The sequence below is a fragment of the Apostichopus japonicus genome, chromosome 22 (genome assembly GCF_037975245.1).
Source record: "Apostichopus japonicus isolate 1M-3 chromosome 22, ASM3797524v1, whole genome shotgun sequence".
Classification (NCBI taxonomy): domain Eukaryota; kingdom Metazoa; phylum Echinodermata; class Holothuroidea; order Aspidochirotida; family Stichopodidae; genus Apostichopus; species Apostichopus japonicus.
In genome coordinates, this window is record NC_092582.1 from 1,438,141 (window position 1) to 1,461,172 (window position 23,032).

A 23,032-nucleotide genomic window follows, 5' to 3' on the forward strand; every position below is an offset into this window, starting at 1 on the left:
GAAATTAAAAGCTAATTAATATTTTTACTTGAACCAAAAGTGCTAACACATATATACGTTATTTTCTTTAATGAAAATCAATTTCAAGATCAAATAATGAGGTTATTTTGATAAATTGTTTCAAAACTTAATACGGGCCATATACCTGAATTGAAGACAAATGTGGTCAACAAAGTGTTGAATAATAGAAAGTCAGATTATCTTAATTATACAGAGCAACTTGTACAGGGAAACTATTTTTCAACTCATGCAACTTAGTTTGATGTCTACTATTATACGTTATTATATTTACCTAACAGCCTAAATAGTGCCCTTTCTTTTTTGGCCAGAGAGAGAAATAGAAAAAAAGATAAACTCTCAAATTGATAGTGCAAAAGTAAACCCTTTCCAGTGCTCTTTGAAAGGTCAAATTTTTAATAGAAATGGTCTTGTTTTGTTCAACCATTTCCACTTTTCTAAATAACCTCAATTGTTATACCCTGACCTCATCGCCCCCAAGTTAGTTTAAACATAGCTGTTCAACATAGTAATTCACCATCCTACCAAACAACGAGGCCCCAGTATTTGCTAAGTGCAAACCATCCCTGACGAACAAATCCCTTCTACCCTGGAAAGATGAACATATGTCAACAAATGTAAAGCCGAAGTCGGCACACAGACTATACAATAAACCATTCAAAGTTACAATCTTATCTGACAGAACCTTGTTGTCAAATCTTGGCAACAAACTACATATGACAACTTTAGCCCGAGTTGATGCTAGTCGACACATCAACTCGTGGTACCTAGACTGAATAATGTTTTGTGACTCCTTCTGCACATTATTGGTGCCTACCTGGACCACAACCACCTCCTCATCTGACACGATTTTGTTAACCCTTTTACTGACATCCTGGATTTTAGAACCTGACAAACGCTTACCAGTCAAAACGTCCCTTTACCAAAACGTCCCCGCTTTTGGTCAAAACGTCCCCGTTGGTCAAAACGTCCTCGTAAGTCAAAACGTCCCCTTAAGTCAAAACGTCCCCGCCTATCAGATTCATTCACAGTTGTGAATATATATTAATTTTAAGTTATAACTTTGCTAAGCTATCGGCATGCAAGTTGAATTACAGGCGCTAAATAAATCATGGAGTATATCGTAGAAAAAAAAGTATACGCTATATGTTTATCAGTGAATTAACGAATTAAGGAAAACAAAAAATATTATACAAGAGGAATGACAAAAGATTTTGGATGCGTAATCTATACAATATAAATATATCTCTATAATATTTTAAATTGAGTGAAAAATCACTTATCGTTTATTTTTACTAAGTAAAATTTACGGTACGTGCCCCTGTTGATATTTGACATTTTGAAGTATGGAATATATCGTTCGATTACCTTTAGTGTTGTAACGTTACATGTTTTGCTTGTCGGTGAACAAGTTCTACAAAAAGAATGTAGTTTATTTAATATTCTAACGTATAACGTAATTCAGTAGAGATGTTAAGTTATGTTGTTGATTTGTTGCTCGTCGACGTTTCTTTATCTGTATATTTAATAAGGGAGGGTAAAGTAGAATTAAACAGGGTATTATTTGAATAGCGGGCTAGGCTACTATGGTGGGGATTGCTTACACGTGGTTCTGCTTGGTTAGGCCTGTGACTGTGAGCTCGTTCTTAGTTATGACCTGATACCTCATTTCATTTCATTTCATTTATTTCGTCTATGCATAAGAACAATAGAATAAAGTTGTATAGTATAAACAGGACACTAGAAAAACAATAGTAGTTTATCGAGATAGCGACCAAAAATAACAAAAAACAAAAGAAAGAAGGTAACAATTAAGAGTAGAGATAAACAAACATGAGATAATCAATACTCAGTCAGCGTAGTTTTCAATTAGGTGTGCTTTAAGTTTTCGCTTAAAGTTAACGTTACATAAGATTTTACAGTTTTTATATCATTTGGAAGCACTTTCCAGGTTTTATAGCAGTACGTAGTTGTTCAAGAGTAATTCACCGTGTTTCGTGTGATGTCTGCTAACAGAAAAATGGGTATTATTCCTCGTTCTGTTACGAATATACTCGGAATTACAGAGATTAAAAATATCACTAAAGACACGGGGAGAATATTGTTGAAATACTTATAAATAAAACAACACATCTTGAGAACATGAATGTCGCTGACCTTAAGAATACCAAGGTCTTCGTGCAAAGTACTGGTAGGATAACGTCGATGTTGAAAAGTACTGGTTTTTAACATTCTATTTTAGAGTATTTGTAAAAGCTTAAGTATGGTAGCTTTAGCCATGCCATAAATTTCAGCACCGTAAGAAATCTTAGAAAAAACCAGTGAATAGTAAAGCTGAATAGCTACAGAGGGAGTGAGCGAATCCCTGAGGCGATAGAAAATGCCATTAAACTAAACAAGACTATTACAAAGGTCATCAATATGTTGCTTGAATGACAATTTAGCATCAATCATAAGGCCAAGATATTTGACGCAATCTGTTTTACAAATATTAGTATTATTCAAAACAAAAAGCTCTGGACACGAATGAGAAACATTATCTTTGGCATGAAAAATAGTAAAGTTAGGGTCGAAAGATGTTTGCAGTTGCTATTAACCTACTCTCACTTGTTTACCTTCAGTTGTGTAAGTATATGCTAAGTTTTAAGTGGACCTAGCGGCTGAATATTTCTTCCCATGTTGTTAAGGCCACTGAGAATGTTTTGTCAAATGTAAATGTAAGGATGCCCTTTAGTGCCACAAGTTTTAAACACCTACTTAAAAGTTACATGATCATTTCAGTTTGGCTTATTTGTCACTGTTTTACTAGTTACACTATTTTCTTCCTTTTTTTCCTTTCAGAAATCTTACACAGTTGTTGAATTTAGTTTATCAATAAAAGAAAGACGACATTGCAGCAACGTGTCATAGCCATAATTTTTCTAAACCATTTATTTACATCGATTTCTCAACATCTTCAGAGAGCCCTTTCTTCCTAATCGTGCTTTTGTTATCTTTTGATTTTACCACGGTTGAGACTATGTGGGAAATGCCAACTGGGAAAAAGGTAGAGGGGTTCCATAAACTTGTCTAATATCGAAATCTTTTGACATTGGAGAGAGTCCATGCCCCTTTTTGTATTTTTATTTACCAAATCATTATTTTTTTTAAATTTTTGGTCACAAATTGTTTTTCAAAATATAATTTATTTGTAATATGATCATGATATTTTTTGGTAATTTGATCAGGTAAATTTTTTTTATAGAGATTTTCTTTCTTTTTCATGAAATATATATTTTTTGTAATATAATCTTAAAACAATTGGTAAATTATTCATATAACTTTTTTTTTTATTGATGATAAGAATTTTTGTCTTTTGAATGAAATAGCCTACAATTGTTTGTAATAATGAAATGAAATCTTTGGTAAGTACGTCCTATAACTTTGTTGCATTTTTGATAGGATTTTTTTCGTGATATAATTTTTCGCAATAAAATCATGAACTTGTTGGTAATTTCATAATTTTTTTTTTTATTTGTGATAAAGATTTTTTTTTCACAAAATGTAAAGTTTTTTGAAATACAATCATGAAAACTTTGGAAATTGGATCATAAAACTTTCTTATTGTTATAAGAATTTTTTTCTTGAAGTTTTCGCAACATAATCATTGTGTTTTGCAATTTGATCTTGTAGATATTGTCATGGTTGAGCGCACTTGGGAACTACCCCAAGGCCCTGCTCATGCCCTCTTTTCTTCCCGTAGGGACAGGCGAGGAGTTAGGTCCTGATAGCCATTTAAGCTATATTTCAGCTCAGAAGTTATTCAAGCCTTTCCATCGATGTTGGATGAGACGAGGTAGGCGCACTTTCGTAACAGCTGACGGGCGTTTCTTTCACAGGCGATGTAAGCATCCCAAAGGGCAATTAGCGGTCCCTGGACCAAGCGATATTGTTTGCGTTTTCTACGATGCAGTTTGTTGTCGGACACTAGACGTACTTGGATGCTGACCATGTCGGCTTGTTCCTGAAGAAGCCTGATAAGAAGGTAGAAAGTTAAATTTCCTGTGCGAGCGTGGCGATTCAGGGCCCCATGCCAGCCCTCGACATCGTTGTTGGTGCGGACAGGTTGTCTTCTATCCATTGGCGTCGGATGTACTCAACAAGCTCCTGTATTTTTACTGTTGTGGCCTTCTGCTCCAATTTTTCAACACCGGCTGTATGTGGTCATGCGGCAGATATGGCAAGGCTAGGAGCTGTCGGCACAGTTTGTGTGTTCCATCGTCGTTCCGGTATGCTGGGGCAAGTCCGATCTCTTGTATTTTCCTCCATATACACTGTGTCCAATGGAAGGCGCAGCCTCTTATTGTGACGTTCGGAAATACGCGAGTGATAGCATTCCAAACGGCCCTTTCAACGTCTAATACCATCTCTGTCACTCTTTGGGTGGTAGTGAGTTTCTTAACGGCCTTCAAAACTTTTCGGTAGTCTTTCTCGCGTTTTGCCGACATCAAACAAACATGAGGGGCACCTGCTTCATGTTATCTCCACTGCGAACGAAGGAATGTATGGACATCAGCTGGCTGAACGGACCATCCACAACCTTGAATGTCCCATCGATGTATCATGTTTTGGATTTCGCAAGCAGTTGAATCATTTTGTCACTTGCGAACATCAGGTGCCGTCAACTCTAATGTCTTTTCGGAGGAAATCACTAGGAATGTGACTCTCATCAATCTGGAACTCTAGTGGTTCTGTGGTCTTGTGGTTCAGCAGGTCTCATCTTTTGTCGGTGTCTGTTTGCTCTTCTTGCCAGATTGACGGGTTTCTGGAGCGCCTCTAAGGGTTCTTTTGCTTCCTGGATTCCTTCCTCGAGCATTATCTTGTTCACAATCTCTGCAGCTGATGTGAAGATCTCTCGGGCAGCCGTCTTCTTCACTTCCGCTGAAATCTTAGTTGCCAATTTGGCGCCAAGTTGACCTGGGTGAATATGGGCCTGGGTACCTCTCGTAAAACTTGCGCCTTTCTGCAGAACCGTAGCCTTGCACCACATAGCTTTGTTTCGAACGCTACATGTCTAGGTTCTGTTTCCATTCGCTCGCTGGGTCTTTACTGTATACGTGTACCTGTCACTGTCTGCTGACTTTTCTTTGCCTTTCTGTGAACCATCTGTGATGATTTGGTACGCAGTTTCTGATCGGTCGCTTCCATCGTATTGTTGGGGAGCATGGTCTTCGATGGACGACTCTTGCATGATTTCTGGAATATCAAATCCACCAAGGGCTTGTTCAATTGATCGATGTGAAAGTCAGGTGCTCTCAGCGATGAGATTGGCGGCATGAAGCTATCATTGGAAGCAAATCCACTCTACATCTGTTTCTTGAGCTACAGCCATTCTGTATTCCTCACGGCTTATCCCTGTTCCGCAGATGCGATGTTGCCATCGATTACAGCCATCACACAGCAAGGCCTCTTGTCTCTTTCTCACTGGCTTCTTGGCAGTCAATGCAGATGTGCTGTTCTGTCATCTTGATTTTGAAGTTGAAAATGGTTGATTCTTTGGACTAGATTGAATATCAATGTTCTCTCTAAGCGAAGCTTGATTTGAACTATAAGGGTGACCGAGGTCCCTTGGGTTTATATAGGCTTTCCCCGGCGGTGACAGACCTTAGAATTAAAGACCGCCGCCGACCACAGAAGGTTCTTTATTATAATATTAGAAATAATGTTTAATAAAGGGTCGCTTCATAATGGCCCATCGTGTCTTTTCTTAAACTTGCCTTTGTGACATTAATAGTGGCCGACGTTTTCGGCGTGGATGAATTATTTACAATATTAACTTTACAAAAGTACGCTATATGCGTGTTTTTGTGTTATATATCCCTGTTGGTATCGGACCGTATTTAAGGACTGCCAAGGACAATAGTTGAGTGTTCTGGAAAATCTTTCGTTTTCATGAATAGTTTCAAAATCTCACAAAATATCTTAATATAGAATTTTGAAGAATGAATATGACGTGAATACGCAAACCTTTCTGCTTATTTCTTCCTCTTTTATAAAAAAAAAATGATAATATATGACCACTAAACTTGTAACTACCCCTCCCAACCTACCCTCCGTGATTTCTTTCTATATTTTTTATATATGATAACGGAAGCATGCTTACAAAGTACACAAAAACATACCCTTTATCCTTTGTATTCCCTTCCCTGCAGGGCCGTCGTCAGAAATGGCTGACGGGGGGGGGGGGGGGTTACAAATGCAAAATTTTGCAAAGAAAAAAGGTCACCGCGTCAAATTTTCATACTTTTTCAAAAGCGAATTTTCAGCGAGAAAAAAAAATCACGACATTCAACTAGGGGATTTTCATATTTTACGGAAGCAAATATTCGGGGTGGGGGGGGGGGGAGGGGAATGGTCACCGAATAAAACCGGGGGAACATCGTGTATATGTTCATTCCAAAAGTAAAAAAAAACTCATAACCTCTTGTATTCCTTCCCTTTTATTATCTTACTTTGTTGTTTTCAAATAATATAACAAAGTAGCATTATTAAATATTATTATAATTATGGAGGGCAGAGACGAGAGAGAGGACTTGGGGCTTTAGCCGTAGTCTCCCTTCTAGACCAAAACATTAAGAAAGCAGAATGAATTCTGGAAACGGGTAGAAAAATAGGCAAAGAATCACGAAAATCAAAAATATAAAGTGTCTTCAGAGAGAAAAATAAACGTATGTTCTGTAGGAAAAACTTGTCTCGTATATTCCAAGAGTAACTTGTACGTTAACAAACAACAAATTTTCTTTTCTTCCCTTCTCTCAAAATATCGTATATATTCATATCGAAACCAACCCGTGTTTCAACAAATTCTATTACCCTACAGCCCTCTTGCATTACCCTTTTCTATTTGTATTATCTTACGTGATATGAAGGATATGACCAAATTTTCCTCTGCCCTCCTCTTTTCTTCCCCCCACCCCATCACTCCTCTTTTCACAGCTCTCTTCCACACCCTTTTTTTTGCTTTTTCTCTCCACACCTTTTTGTCATTGTCCTTCTCCAGTTTATTCCCTACCCCGTTCCTTTAATCCTCTCTTTGTCCCTCCACTGTTTATCTCCTACCTCTCTTTTTCCCCTGTTGCTTTCTTCTCTTCATTCCTTGTCTACTAATCCTCTAACATGTATCTCATTGTGTTCACCGTGCTCATTAACCTTTCTGTATTCCGTGCATGTATTTTGATTCTTTATATTATCTTACCTCAGAAAATTATACTCAAAAATGTTTCCGCTCTCAAAACCGACACTTCCCACTCCTAAAAACTGTTTTCAACCTAAACTATACTTATCCTCATATCCTTACTCATTGATATATTCCAAAAGTAACTTGTTGTATACGAAAACAAAACAAAAATTCTTTTTTACCTTCCCTCAATGTCGCATATATTGATTCAGAAACCAACTCGTATTTAAAAAAAATCCTATTACCCTACAGCCCCTCTTGCATTCCCTTTTCTATTTATCATTTCCTACCACAGAAAATTATACTCAAAAATGTTTCCTCCCTCATGTCCGGCACTTCCCATTCCTAAAAAATATGTTTTCAACCTAAACTATACCTATCCTTACTCTTTGATTTTAACTAAAAACATCCACATTTGCATTCCAACTGATATTAAAAGCGGGGACGTTTTGACTCTCGGGGACGTTTTGACTGCGGGACGTTTTGGTAAAAAGCGGGGACGTTTTAGTCTTAAAAAAAGCGAGGACGTTTTGGTAAAGGGACGTTTTGACTGGATACCTGGCAAACATACCCTGACCCTTTTTGCTTTATCCGCCCTGCAGAACTCTCGGTCTACATACCGTACTAGGGAATCCCCACACAATACCATTCTACCTTTCGACTTCTCCTGTCCCCACTGACCGCTGTTTACAACCACACTACCACCTTCTATCACATCACAATCACCACGCACTTCGTCCACTACTAGCCACTCACTATCTCCCTCCTGGGAGACTTCATTCCCATCATCAACATCACTCAACTCCTCCACAGGTAACACGTCAAAGCCATTACAAGTTGGAACAACCTCGCAACAATCCCTATCAGCAACTGCACTACTCACAGCTCTACTATTCCCGACTTCCGTCCATACACAACTACAGCTATTCAAGAGCTCCTCTAATTCCTTAAGTTTCACACACTTATCGCAAACAAACACAATAGCTTCACTAGACGCTGATTTAAAATCACATTCCAAGCCAGATATCTCAAACTCGATCCACATATTACACGCATCACAGCAGACTAAATGATCAGGCACAGCCATAACGAAAATACTAAGTCAAAGAAAAACCAGCGAACACAGAAAATCGATACTCACGATAAGCAGCTTAGGCCAAACAGAGACTATACACTGAACGATAGGATACACTGACGCTACAGACCTAAAAACACGGACAGAACTGAAACAAGACAAAAACAGCTCAGATTGAACACAAAAACATGCAAAATAAAAGTTACAGACAATAAATAACAAATACACCGAGGCACAGAATACCCGCGAACACAGAAAATCGATACTCACGATTAGCAGCTGAAGCTACATAGAGACTATATACTGAACGATAGGATACACTGACGTTACAGACCTTAAACAACTGACAACACTGAGAGAAGACGAAAAACAGCACAGATTGAACACAAAAACATGCAGAATGACAGGAACAGACAATAATAACGAGTACACTAATGCACATAAAAACCCGCGAACACGGAAAAACGATACACACGATTAGCAGCTTAGGCTCAACATAGACTATACACTGAACGATAGGATACACTGACGCTACAGACCTTAAACCACGGACAGCACTGACACAAGACAAAAAACAGCATAGATTGAACACAAAAACATGCAGAATGACAGGAACAGGCAAAAAATAACTCTAAATAAACAACTAAACGAATCAAAAGGTGTTTTGATGAAAAAAAGATCCCAGAAATCCCAACTTGCAAGAGCTCCGAAAAGTACGTGTGTGCGCTTCAAGGACCAATTATATATCGTTTGGTCGACAAACGTTCCCGTTTGTACTGAAGGTAAATGTTAGCGCATTATTAGCAGGATTACGTACACTTTACTAATCGGCCGTTAAAACAAGGTTATTGATATTATGACCTAATATGTCATGACGAGGTGAGATGCATTGTTCTGTTTAAGGACATTTCTGCTCTGTAAATCTGTAGATCAAATTCCATTAATTTATATAGACAAAAATATTTAAAACAGCCGCTTCGAAGAAAATGGCCAAATTTTAGTCTCGAAACTTCCAGGGAGTAACATGCGTAAAGAACATTTTCTTTCTAAATACAACTTTCTATGATAATGAATTTAAGATCGGCTCTTCTGATAAATAACTGACTTACTATGTATCAAATGCTTACTGTTTGAACAACCAGGGAGCTTAATAGGCTTGTGTACATGATATCTAATTTACCTCATGTAATTCATAGAGAGAACAAACTCATAAGCAATATGTCCATTATTTTCTCTTCAGACTCAAGCTCATGTCATCTTTGAGTAACCGAAATTGGTTCCAAACTCGTTTGTTTACACAGGTTCTTTTGTATTGACATCAGATCCCTGTCCCTGTAGTGAGGATGATATTGGTGTTGGCCAATGGAGAGTTGTATATAACAGAGTCTCAGTGAGGCGAGGAACCAGACCACACGGTACCACTGCTACCTTTGTATGTACTGAGCGTGGACATCGAACAAGTGACACGAAGCAATGTCTTAATGGACAATGGCGAGGAGATGCACCAACTTGTACTAAAAGTATGTCATGAAATCTGAATAACGCATGGAGACAAAATGTTAATGTGTTATTTGATATGTATAGATTGAATACCTAGCCTTCGATTTAAGCAATGGCCGGATAGGCCTATATTTCATAATCGAAGCAACAGTAACCTTACTATGATTGCAATTATTACTTCATGGAAATCAATCTTGGGGAATATGTAATAAGAGGAAAGAGATACACATGAACACATGAACAGTTACACATGTATTGAAAGTTATAATACTGATTCTCAAAATGTAAATATCAACACAATATTATACATTATATTTACCCGGATAAGGACAAGGGTATTTAAAACAAATCATTTCTACATCATATTTCCTTAAAAGTAAATCTTAAATCGTTGAAATGAATTTTTCTTTAAATAGTGTTGCAAATAATGAAGGACGCTGTTTTTTGTGTACACCTTTTTACTTTCTTGTAATGTATTGGATACAGATTCAGTCCGTTTTACAAAGTCTTTACAATGTAAAGAAATAAAGCTGAAAAGAATACGCTTCAACAAAGCACAGGGTCCAGCCTCTATTTCATCATTTATTTCTTACGTAATCATATGGAAAATTCTTGTACAATTTCAGTTCCATGTGTCCACCAAAACATTCGGAATGGACGTGTTCATTATTCCACGGATAACCCAGAGCAAGGAACAACAAGAAAAGTAGCTTGTAATGCGGGTTGCCGAGCCACAGATATGGAAGATTCAGTATGTGATTTGGGAAGCTGGACAACTGCTCTACCGGAATGTGTCGAGAGTAAGGAATAACACCTTTATCTACTAACTTGCACACCGGATGTAGCCTTTATTCAGATGTAAAATGTTCATTGCTATCTACCACGCAAGTTACAAATTACTCGTGCCACTCGTTTAACATCTTTCGTTTACCTATTGGTTTACTCCTAGTTATGTTTAGTTTCTTTTTATGCTTTCCTTTTCTCAGAGCCCTGCAACAAAATGAACTTGCAGAGTAGTGAATGGAATATTGATGTCAGCATAGAAGAAGGGAATAATGCAGACATTATTCACCTCTTTAACTTATTTGTAGAATAATGTCTTTGGTGTTCTTGTGAATTGTATGTTTGACAAATGTGACACATGTAGCATTACGTAGTATAGTCACTTAAATGTGTGGAACGGTATGTCTGTTCATTGTTTCCTTCACTGTATGGGGTAATCTGCTTCTGTGTGTTATTGAGAAGTGCACTACACAGTCAGTAAACAATGAAAGCACGTCTAGACAACATTTTGATGGTGAGCTTATTAAACCATGTAATACGTGCAAATAACTTTTATCTCAAGTATCCTGCAGTAAGGTGGAAATTCCAAATGGCTGGTTTGTTTACTATGACCACAACAATCAACGTACCACAAACCCAAAGCACGGTAGTAGACTCCATGCGGTATGTGAACCAGGAACACATTTCATTGACGGCGTAGTTTTGCATACGTCTAGGTGTTGGAATGGACAGTGGGATCAGGAAGTTCCAGAGTGTATTGCCGGTAAGAAGACCTGTAACGAATATTCACTTCCTTTCTAAATCACAGTATTCAAATACTAAAAATATTTGCGTATTTTTTTTCGGTGGTGGGGGAACAGGGGTAATTGATATACAGCGTATCATCATATTTGGGTCTCGTGAAAAAAAATTATGTTTCCATACGCTGATGGGATTTTTTTATCTTATTTGCTAATATTATCATAAACTGAATGTAAAAAGTCAGCATTCAACTACGACATATATTTGCACACATACACAGACACATAAAGACACATACAGATTCGGTTTCGAACCTCTGGACATACAATCAGCGTCCATGGCCTAGTTGGTTAGGGTGTCCGCGAACAAAGCGGGAGGCCCGGTTTCGAATCCCGTTGGATGCTGGAAGTTTTCACTGTTCTGGATTTTCCTTCTCAATACGTTTTCATTTATATATATATATATAATAATAATAATAATAATAATAATAATATATGCATTTATATAGCGCTAATTTTGTACAAAACATTCAAAAGCGCTTAACAAGGAAAAAGCCAACCAGTCGGGTCAATCAAAATAAGCAAGCTTAAACAGAAACTTTATCTTGAAAGCATCCAGGGTCAAGGAGTCGATACACATCAATTCCACCGGAAGTGAATTCCACAACCGAGGTCCTTTGTAGGCAAACGTATTATGATTGATACCAGGAACATGCAGGTTGATTTGAGAATGTGAGCGCAAAAAGTGAGAACTAGACTTCACCAAGATCATATCACATAAATAATTAGTTGCAAGACCTTTTAAAACCATTTAAATACTTGCAAGATTAGTTTAAATTCAATGCGTTGCTGTTCAGGTAACCAATGAAGAGATTGTAAAGTAAAAGTAATGTAACAAAATTTAAGAAGAGCGTAAATCAACCGAGCCGCTCCATTAAATACCATTTGAACTCTATGAAGCTTATAATCAGGTAAACCAATCATGAGTGCATTACAGTAGTCAATGTGACTAATTACAAAAGCATTAACAAGAGTTTTAGTACAGTCCTCATCCAGGAATTTTCTGATCTGACGAATATTATAGAGTCCACGGTATGCCCTTGAAAAAACTTTTCCAATATGAATGTCCATTGACATGTTGCTGTCAAGATGAACCTCAGGATTTTTAGCACTATCAAATGGCTTAATATCCACGTTTCCTAGTTTTATCATCTGAACCCGAGTCTTAGCAACTTGTTGACGAGTACCAATTAAAAGAAACTCAGTCTTGGAATCATTGATCATTAGCCTATTGCTGATCATCCAATGTCTTCTTTCGAATATAAGTGATTGCATTGCCAGAACAGCCCGTTCCTTAGATAACAGAGAACCAGCATTGAAAGATAAATATAACTGTGTATCATCAGCATAACTATGTGCGTTAGGAAGGTGTTTAGAGACAATGGCAAACAATTGAGAAACATAACAAAGGAAAAGAACAAGACCGAGACAGCTGCCCTGTGGTACACCACAATTCAAAGAAAAAAATTTCGATGCGATATTTTCTATAGATACATGCTGTTTTCTGAAAGACAGATAATTACCAATCCATTTTTGTGCATTATTAACAATACCAAATTGGGTACGCAATATGTTCATAAGAATTTCATGGTTAACAGTATCGAACGCTGCACTCAAATCCAACAGGATTAAAAGAGTGCATTGTTGTTGGTCCATATTCATCAATATATCACTATGTATTTTCATAAGTGCAGTTTCTGTACAGTGATTGTGCCTGTTCGCAGATTGGCAATCAGGAAAAGGAGCATGTAATGAACAATGTGAGACAATCTTATTAACTACAGCTCGTTCAACTAACTTGGAAACATAGCTCAAATGATCTATTGGTCTATAGTTAGAATAGATAGGGTCCAAACCTGCTCTCTTTAACGATGGAGTAACGGTAGCAATTTTCCATTTGTCAGGAACATAACCATCTTTTAGTGAAAGATTTATCATGTTATTCAATACAGGCAACAGTGGGTCAAGACATTTTCTAAGTAACCAAGTGGTTATAGGGTCAAGATTGCAGGTAGCCGTGTTGGAGGATTTGATAATTGTGCTAACTTCATCATTAGAAAGTGGCTTGAACCCAGTCAACTTCGATTGGAAATGCTGTCGAACATAAGGTTCAAAAGGACCAGTAGCAATGGAGTCAATGTTTGCATTAATTTTATCAAGTTTAGATATAAGAAATTGTCCGAAGTCATTAACAAGTTCCATAGTTTTCTAGTGTGGCGGATAAAACACAACTTGCTTGTTATTACGCAATGACTTTACAACAGTAAATAGTTTATTGGTGTCGCCTTCACAGTTCCGGATGGTTGCTGTATAATAAGACTTTTTAGCATAATCCAGATGGAATGAATACTCATTGCGCAAAAAGCAGTGGACCCGTCTGTCAGTTTCAAGGCCAGATTTACGAAAAACTCTCTCAGCCTTTCGACAAGCGGAGCGTAATATTTTCAGTTGATCGGAAAACCAAGGCACTGTTGGCCTAACGGTAATAACTCTGGTCAGAACTGGGGCGTGGATATCAAGGACAGATGTTAAAGTACTATCATAGCATTCAATTAAACTCTCCAAATCAAGCCATTCAGTTGTGCATAAATTTCAAAATATCTGTACAGAATTAATCAATACGAATACTTCGATATTTCCGGTATTCAATTTCCTTGGTTGAATGTGTGGTAATAGGAAGGTCAAGATAACATCGAATTGAACAATGATCAGACACTTTTAGAGCAGCTTGTTGAGACAATAACACAACATCGTTAGTAGATCGTGTGATGATTAAATCAAGCGTGTGTCCGGAGTCATGAGTTGGAATGGAGACATGTCGCTGAAGACTAAACGTATTCATAATATCAGTAAATTTAATAGCATCAGTACTAGTGTGATCATCCACATGGATATTAAAATCGCCAGTAAGAATAAGTTTTTTTTTCAGGACAAAGCACACAGTCTTCAAGGAGATCACTGAATTCTCGGAAAAAAAGTTGAAGTGGTGACCGGATGAGCTTCGGAATATGGAGGACGGTAGATAATTATTAAACGAACTTTGAGATTGTCATTAGCGACCAGCCATTCAAAATATTCAAAAGACGACTTTTCATCAGAATGCAATAGGTTGATCTTAATTGAGGCACGAGCAATTAAACTATTCCCACCACCAATTCTATCCAGCGGTCGAGGCACTCCAAGGTAATAATAACCCACAGGCGCTAAGGCAGCTTCGGAAACAGTATCACTTGACTTAAGCCAAGTTTCGTTTAAACAAAACAGTCAGTGCCAGAATGAATAATGTGATCAACAATTAAAGAAGTTTTATTTCGAGCTGAACGAACATTAGCAGTCTCCAATATGAATTGCCTTTGTGAATGCCGACTTAAGTCTTAAAGGCGAAAGACGAAAAGACTAAAGTCGAAAGTCTTAGTATTGCCGTCCTGGACACTAATGTCAAGTTTAAACGAGCAATCAATCGTTTTACTTTGTTCTGCGCATCGACATACTGATGACAAGTTATAGATGATGCCATGTGATGCCATGTGATTTGCGCGAGTTCCAGAGTTGGCACGTTTGCAATTAATGCAAAAATGTTTATCTATTTCGTCAACGGAGATCTTGCACAGACTGGTTTCGTGGTCATTTGCACAGATGGCACAAGAAGGGGTGGTTTTGTTAGAGCATTCTTTATGATAGTGCCCAAACAGTTGACAGATGCTACATCGCTTGATATGGAATCTATTATAAACTTTGCAAGAGTTCATACCCAAGATGATACGATCACCATGTTTTTTTTCATGAAGTCCCAAAGTGATGGGGACGAAGTGATGGGGCTTGAAAAACGGTTTCATCATTTCTCAACGGCTTTGAAACAAGATGAGTAATATGATCTCCAAGAGTATTGATTTTAAAATATTCTGCCAACCAACGATTTTGTTGAAGTAGAACAGGCAAAGGGTCATTAGCAAAGGAAGCAGAAAATCCGACAACTGCAATAGTTGGCAGCATGGTACCAGCTTCCAATTTTGGGTAGGCTGTTAGCGATGGCAGTAGACAGTTTGTCACGTGATGAAGCTGAGTCACATACAATAATGGTTTCGCCTGATTGGTTTTTGGAAGATTTGCTAATTTGGACATTGCTATCAACAATAGTTTTCTCAAGTGTGGTGGTGTCAATATGAGATTTTGGAATAACCAGTGCGGATTTGCTTACACGAGCCTTCCTTATTTCAACCAATTTCTCTTCATTTTTCCAACACTCGCCGATGACAGGGGCAGTCGGAACGTTAGCATGAATAGATCCTTTGGCTTATTCAGCTGATTGTTGAGATTGGCTATTAGATTCAATGAGATTCTTAATTTCATTCAGGTTGAGCCCCAGGCGATCGACTTTCTTTTCTATATCACAATCGCGATTGATCAGGGGAGTTGACGCTAGCCTCTTTGTCTGATTTACAAGAGTCACAGATGTAGAAAAAAAATTGGATAGAGTTTAGATGCATTGTTCAGCATATTATACAATGATGATGCGCACAGCCTCTTCTTGTTTCCACAATCAAATGCATGCACTGATGGTTGGCAAAGAAAACAACACAATATGTTTGCCTGCATGCAGTTGCACACTGTGCATTCGGCAACGGAGGTAGACATAGCTAACGTGTGCACCACACACAGAAATAAGTTCCGCAGAACTAATGTAAGTATCCAAGACAACTTAAGCTTGGCAGCCCAGAGGCAAAAGGATTTCAAGTCGCCGTTAATTGGGCGAAAACAATGTCAAATTAATTCAAAGAGTACTCACAAGTGTAATATTGATATAATTATGTCCAACATTTATATATATATATATATATATATATATATATATATATATATATATATATATATATATATATATATATATAGGCAATGTTCTGCGTAGCACTGAGAATTCTAGTAGAAAAATAGTAAAGTTTGCTAGTGCTAATGATAAAGAAAACTAACACGACGTTTCGGGTATAAACCCTTTAACAAAGTGAGCAAAAAGACTACTAAAACTGTAAACAGCGAACGAAGAAAGATAAAATGGTCCAATGCACACACATGAAAGAAGCGAAAAGTAGCAGGGTGAAGGACTTACAACAAATCGAATTTACAGTTTAAACCATAAGGGGATAAGGTGCCAAGTCGGAAAATTAGTCTATTTTCGGATTTAAGACGATCGATATCAGTGCCTCTGGAAGACAGAGCACACGTAACTGAAAAGTCAGTGATCTTACAGGGGGAGGGGGAATTGAAGTGAGAGGCGACAGGGTAACCAGGAAACTTGGATTTGATGGAGCGTAAGTGTTCGGTAATACGATCTGCCAGTCTACGCTTGGTTTCACCTATGTAAAGTAAATTACAACGTTTACATATGATAACATAACTTACATTAGTGGAAATACAAGAAAAGTGATGTTTAATTATAAAGAGTTTTTAGGGCCAGTGATACGAAGCATAGTGTTTGAGGTGACATATCTGCAGGTATTACATCTACTACGGTTACAAGGGTAGGTGCCAGGAGTGTCGACAGGGATGGGCTGAGGATGCGATGCCCTCACCAAATGATCCGCCAGGTTGTTCAGTCGCTTGTAAGCTGTAATAGGCATCTCCGTGAAAACTTCCTTGGTGGTGGGGTCACGTGTGAGAGTTTTGAAGTTCCTGTATACGGTGTGGCGAATGTGTTGAGATAAGGGATGGAAAGGAAGTGTGAGGGGAATGCGGTCGGTGTTAGTGACGTCGTTGGTGGGTTCCAGAGTCGACTCTCGGCTGATGAGGTTAATGCGTTGATTGGCGGTGGTTATAACTGAGGGAGGGTATCCTCCCTCAGTTATAGGATACCCTTATAGGAGATGCCTATTACAGCTTACAAGCGACTGAACAACCTGGCGGATCATTTGGTGAGGGCATCGCATCCTCAGCCCATCCCTGTCGACACTCCTGGCACCTACCCTTGTAACCGTAGTAGATGTAATACCTGCAGATATGTCACCTCAAACACTATGCTTCGTATCACTGGCCCTAAAAACTCTTTATAATTAAACATCACTTTTCTTGTATTTCCACTAATGTAAGTTATGTTATCATATGTAAACGTTGTAATTTACTTTACATAGGTGAAACCAAGCGTAGACTGGCAGATCGTATTACCGAACACTTACGCTCCATCAAATCCAAGTTTCCTGGTTACCCTGTCGCCTCTCACTTCAATTCCCCCTCCCCCTGTAAGATCACTGACTTTTCAGTTACGTGTGCTCTGTCTTCCAGAGGCACTGATATCGATTGTCTTAAATCCGAAAATAGACTAATTTTCCGACTTGGCACCTTATCCCCTTATGGTTTAAACTGTAAATTCGATTTGTTGTAAGTCCTTCACCCTGCTACTTTTCGCTTCTTTCATGTGTGTGCATTGGACCATTTTATCTTTCTTCGTTCGCTGTTTACAGTTTTAGTAGTCTTTTTGCTCACTTTGTTAAAGGGTTTATACCCGAAACGTCGTGTTAGTTTTCTTTATCATTAGCACTAGCAAACTTTACTATTTTTCTACTATATATATATATATATATATATATATATATATATATATATATATATATATATATATATATATATATATATGTATATGTATATGTATATATATATATATATATATATATATATATATATATATATATATATATAACACTTAATCCTACCTTTGGTCGACATCTGTTAAAAGTTAACATTTGGTCGACAAATATATATATATATATATATATTGTTACGGGCCCCTAAGTAATCTCAATAATTTGTATGATTTTTGCAACAAATAGTTGTATTATAAATCAATATTATAGAATATTATAAATTAATCTAAGAATCATAGTATAGACCTGCCTGGTATGTGTGCTTATCTGGTGTGTGTAGAATATTTGGAAAAGTTGAGAAGCTTCTAGAAGAGTTAGAACATTTGAGAACAATTTAGATCAGCTCTACACAGTACACATTGGAACATGCTAGAACATCGGAGTGCTGCCAAGGGGACATCCCCTGTGCTATTTTTAGAACACTAGGTGAGGATTTCCTGGAAAGGTGAAGTGACCTTTTGGATTGGTTGAACTGAGCTGGAGCTACTGTAAGATGCTTCTAAAATGGATGGACATTGCAAGATCTTTCTGGACTTGTGGAAATGCTATATAAGCACCTGATAATTTGAGATCAAGAGTTTTTAACCGTCTTGGCTCAAGGAGTTTAATAACATCTCGCTCAAGTGAATCCTACAATTCCAGTGTGAGTAAATACTCACTTAGTTTGACAGTAGAGTTATAGCTGTCTTTACATTAGTGAATTTGTCACAAGTTTTCCGGCTTCGAAGTCGTCCATCGTTGTGTAGCCGTCTGTGCCAATCAGCACTACTTATTGTGGCCTCTGAGGACAGGAATCCAAGGATAAACAAGCTGCAAGCACAACTTGAACATTCATTAGTAGTCGACCTCCGAAGTGGAAGTCATCAAGTTGGGAGCTGGATTTCTTCAATATTGGACATTCGTCCGTCGACAAGTTTCGCCATTAATTGTACGCTGGAATATTCGCCAGGACTTTTTGTCACTGGACTTATGCTGCAGCTCGCGTCGCGGCACACACCAGGTCGTGAGTAAATTATAGTATAACTTATTAAATCTGTTTTAGTGTAAACTGCTTAGATATTGATAAATGATCTTTGTTTGATTTTAATTACCTTAAACACACAATTAAATAAATACTTATTGTTATATTTAAAGTTAAATTTTACAGTGTATTGTTTAGTCATTTGAGTTTTGAACCCAAGGGGAGGTGTATTCTGGCCTTGATCGAGTTGATCGTAACAGAATATATATATATATATATATATATGCATATATATAGAAATATATATAGGAATAACAGAAAAAAAATGTTAAACAATCAAGAGTAAGATACAACAATTAAATAAGGTGAGTGATTGGAAGTAAAACAGCCAATGTTCGATTTTTGCAGAGCTTTCAAGCAAAACTAGCTCTTCTTCAGAGCATGATCACTGAAAGTGACAAGGAGTAGCATGAATTGAAACTATTTTATAGAGAAGAGTGTTGGCAAGGTTGTGAAGTCAAAGCGACTTACTGATTTCTGCTGAATTGTGCAGAAGTTTTAGAAAATCGGATTATTTTAAACCGCGTCCGAATATTTTATCCCGAATCCGTCGTTTCATATGCTTTGTTATGAATTGTTTTAGTTTATCTGGGACAGCAAATCGTTTCTGATGTTTAAACCGAGTGATGCCGTGGTTTTAAGTTAGTACCAAGAAATTGTTTATTCCTTTCCTACATTTATGTCCATGAATCGTTTTGATCATTGGCAATAACACGCAAATTCTCAATTGTATGATTTTGGAGATTGAAATAATGTGCAACAGGTTGGTTGCAGCGATCTATGTTGTGTCTTTCTCATTCTAAGAGTGTTTTCTTTTTCTACAACGTATCGTAAAATGCAATGCAGTAGATGAAGTAAATGACATTTTGAATAAGCAGATTATTTTACGCCGAATATGAAACGTGCGTTTGGTTTGGTTGCTCAGAAAGACGTCAGTCGAATCGACAAGTAAGCACGTTTTGCAACTTTGTGTACCCGCCCTGTAGTTTCTGTTTTATTTTCCCTTAATGGTAGTGTCATCCTGAAAGGATGCCCGAACTAAAATATCCCGTACGTTACTGGGTCCCTTAAAAGCGATGACAGGTAGTTCTTAGAAAACTGATTTCAGGCGTTCGGTACATTGAAGTAGGTGAAAATTGTTATGAATGATATTAGCTAGTGGTGGGAGACCAGGGTGGAATTCAGTAACCAATGGTACCCTTTTGGAGCTGGTTTAAAGAGTTTTGCACGCCAATATTTCGGTACGGGGCTTGCTTTTAGCCTTTTTGATGGCATTTTCAATAGTACCGCGAAAATACTGTCTGTTTGGGAGATGCTGTGACAGTTCTTTAGTGCGGGAATCAAAATCGACTTCAGAGGAGCATATGCATCGAATGCGCAACACTTGACTGTGCGGAATATTTCTGTTACAGTGACGTGAATGTCAACTGCTTGGTAAAAATGTAGTTGTGCTTGTTGTTAGGTTTATTGAACAAGTCTGTTTAGAGTGAACCATTTTGAAGGGTCACAGTGATGTCCAGAAAGTGAACGGCATGTAAAGTAAATTTGATGCGATGAAACGAGTTAACGTCATCAATGCAGAGTTTTAGATTTGCCTCGCCATGGGTCCATATCATAAAGATATCGTCAATGAATTGTAACCACGTGTGTGGTTTCAAGTTTTGTCGAGATAGAAATTCTTTCTCGAGGTTTCCGATAAAGATGTTGGCAAAAAACGGTGCCATTTTGGAGCACATTGAGGTGCCATGAATTTGGAGGTAGTGTTTGTTGCCAAATACCATATTATTGCTGGTCAAGATTAGTTGCAGCAAATCGGCCAATTCTTTCTTCGCGGGGGCTGCCACGTTTCGGTTTGAATGCTGTTGTGCAGGCCGAAATGCCCTCTTCGTTGGGATATTCGTGTCAAACGAAGACACCTCCAAGGTATCTAACAGAGTAGGTAGGGGAGTTTCACGCGTGATAGAGATCGTCAGACAACTGGTAGCTTCAAGTTATGCTCCATGAATATATAGGATCCTCGTCGGGGTTACCCGGATTATAGGGTTGTTGGTGTATTGTACTGCCGGAGTATTCTCTTTTGCGTCCGTTCTGTTGGTGGGTTTTTTGCCTTCCTTCGGTGTTCGCTCTTTAGTTGTGTGTGGTTCCCTTGACGGTGTTCGGTGGTTGGACTTGAGTTGTTTATGTAGAACTTGTTTTCGTGGCGACATTTCGATATGAGCTCTGGGCGTTTGTTCAGGAGGGTCCGTTTGTCTGCGTTGATAATGATGAGCCTACGCATAATTGAATCCTAATTACCACCCATACTCCTTTTAAACATGATTCTCGTTATTTGAAATGCCAAATAGGGTGACGTCATAGCGTCGTTCGATAAATGCTTTGACGCGTGTCTTCTTAGAAATGGTCTAAAATAAGTGGCACATACTTCGGGAGAACGTCTAAAGGAGTAAAAGAATTATCTTTGCTCAACGCCAACGAAAGTAGCCACCCAATGACTTCCCGGTTCTTCGTTTATATCCGTGTTTGCTATAAGACACCATGGTGGTTTCATGCGTCTAGAGGGCAGGCAGTCCGCTGGAAATACCCCTCGACATACCGGGCGCAACATTGCGTCTGACTTGATGATCGTCATTAATTGTTTTGTGTTCATGGTGATTACAGAGAAGAGCGCTAAAAGTCTATGAATACGTTGCGAGTTTTATCAACTTCTATACGTCAACGGTGAACAGCTACCATGGAAACCGCTACGCCCTAGTTTTACGGATAACCGCTACATCATGGCCTATCAGACCCTTTATTCGGGATTAAATAGTATGTACAGTGACAAAGCCTTTCAGATCAGTCGTAGTGACTACGCCAAAGATTACATGTTGTATGCCTTTGACCTAGCGAGCGGGGCACTTTAATCACCCCCAAAACGGTTATGTGCGCCTTGAAATGCAATTTGAGCACGCATTGACCAAAAGTGTAAGTGTGGTTGTTGTGAACAAGGGCCATAATGGTGATGATGATGATGATGATTACACGTCGAAATTATCCAGAGACCTCTTCACTCCCTTGGCTTGTTGTCTTCTGACGTTGTTTGGAATTGCTTTTTTTTAAAGGTTTCCTTCTCGAAGTTGATCTTTCGATTACCCTCGTGACCATCCGCTATTCTGCTTGACCAAGTGGTCGCTTAGCAGAGGTTTTAATGTGTTCCACTTGCAGCGCATCGTTCATAATTTCCGTTCATGTATACAACGACTGTTTGCTCAGTGTTTTAGCCCCACTCTTTAAAAATGGAAGGGCTGATCTGGCTAATCGCCCTAAGATACCTCCTAATCCGTGCCCTTTCTGATGGTGGTAACTAGTGAACACTGGAAGTCCACGTCCTACTTGTCGTAGGCAGTAGTCGTCAAAATAATTCTTCATATTGATACGTTTAGGATTAAGTGAAATAAGAAGTTTAACTCTGCTTGAAATGAAGATTCACTATCACGCGCCCAAGTTGAAATGGAATCAATTGTCCGAGATCATCCCTTAAATCTATTTGGATGTTTTCTATGATGTGCTACCCAGTGCGTTTATCTCCTATTTAAACAACACGCAGTAAAGGCACGTGAGATTCCCCTACCCTCTGATGATCGACTATATCACTGTCAACCACAAAAACCGGTGACGCCATTGTGTACATGTGAGACAACGTCACCGATGTTTTAACCCACTTTACATATCTTATTATGGTCCAAGAAGCCTAACATTTGACTGAGACCTTGAAGAGCGAGGCTTTTTACTTTCACCGCAGTTTTAAAAGAACGCTTGTTGATATGCATTTTCACGTTGGCTGACTCCGTTGGGGTTAATTCGTCGTGAAAGGCATATGTGACGTGCTTTATGTATACAAATGTCTCTCCCGTTGAGGAGAATGCTACAATTGTTTTCTGTCACATTTTGCCAATAAAAAGAATACTGAATTTCACAAAGCGTTACTTCCCAATTACCTGATAACAC

The 23,032-nt window shown here is 38.2% G+C and overlaps 2 protein-coding genes across 9 annotated transcripts in view; one reads left to right on the plus strand and one right to left on the minus strand.

Moving 5' to 3' along the window:
• LOC139963575 (complement factor H-like) overlaps nt 1–23,032 on the plus strand; it is a 60,800-nt gene that overhangs the window by 252 nt on the left and 37,516 nt on the right. For 6 of the 8 annotated variants that reach the window (XM_071964446.1, XM_071964445.1, XM_071964449.1 and 3 more), the window contains exons 2-4: nt 9,611–9,829; nt 10,436–10,609; nt 11,155–11,355. In XM_071964446.1, coding sequence (XP_071820547.1) covers nt 9,611–9,829; nt 10,436–10,609; nt 11,155–11,355 — 594 coding nt within the window. The remainder of the gene's footprint in view (nt 1–9,610; nt 9,830–10,435; nt 10,610–11,154; nt 11,356–23,032) is intronic. The other 2 variants (XM_071964447.1, XM_071964448.1) reach the window with 2 other exon arrangements.
• Nucleotides 11–9,602, minus strand: LOC139963576 (uncharacterized). The gene is made up of 2 exons (XM_071964454.1): nt 7,793–9,602; nt 11–906 (listed from the first exon to the last, which is right to left on the minus strand). The coding sequence occupies exons 1-2, from the start codon at nt 8,319–8,321 to the stop codon at nt 500–502; spliced, it is 936 nt and encodes a 311-aa protein (XP_071820555.1). The 5' UTR covers nt 8,322–9,602; the 3' UTR covers nt 11–499.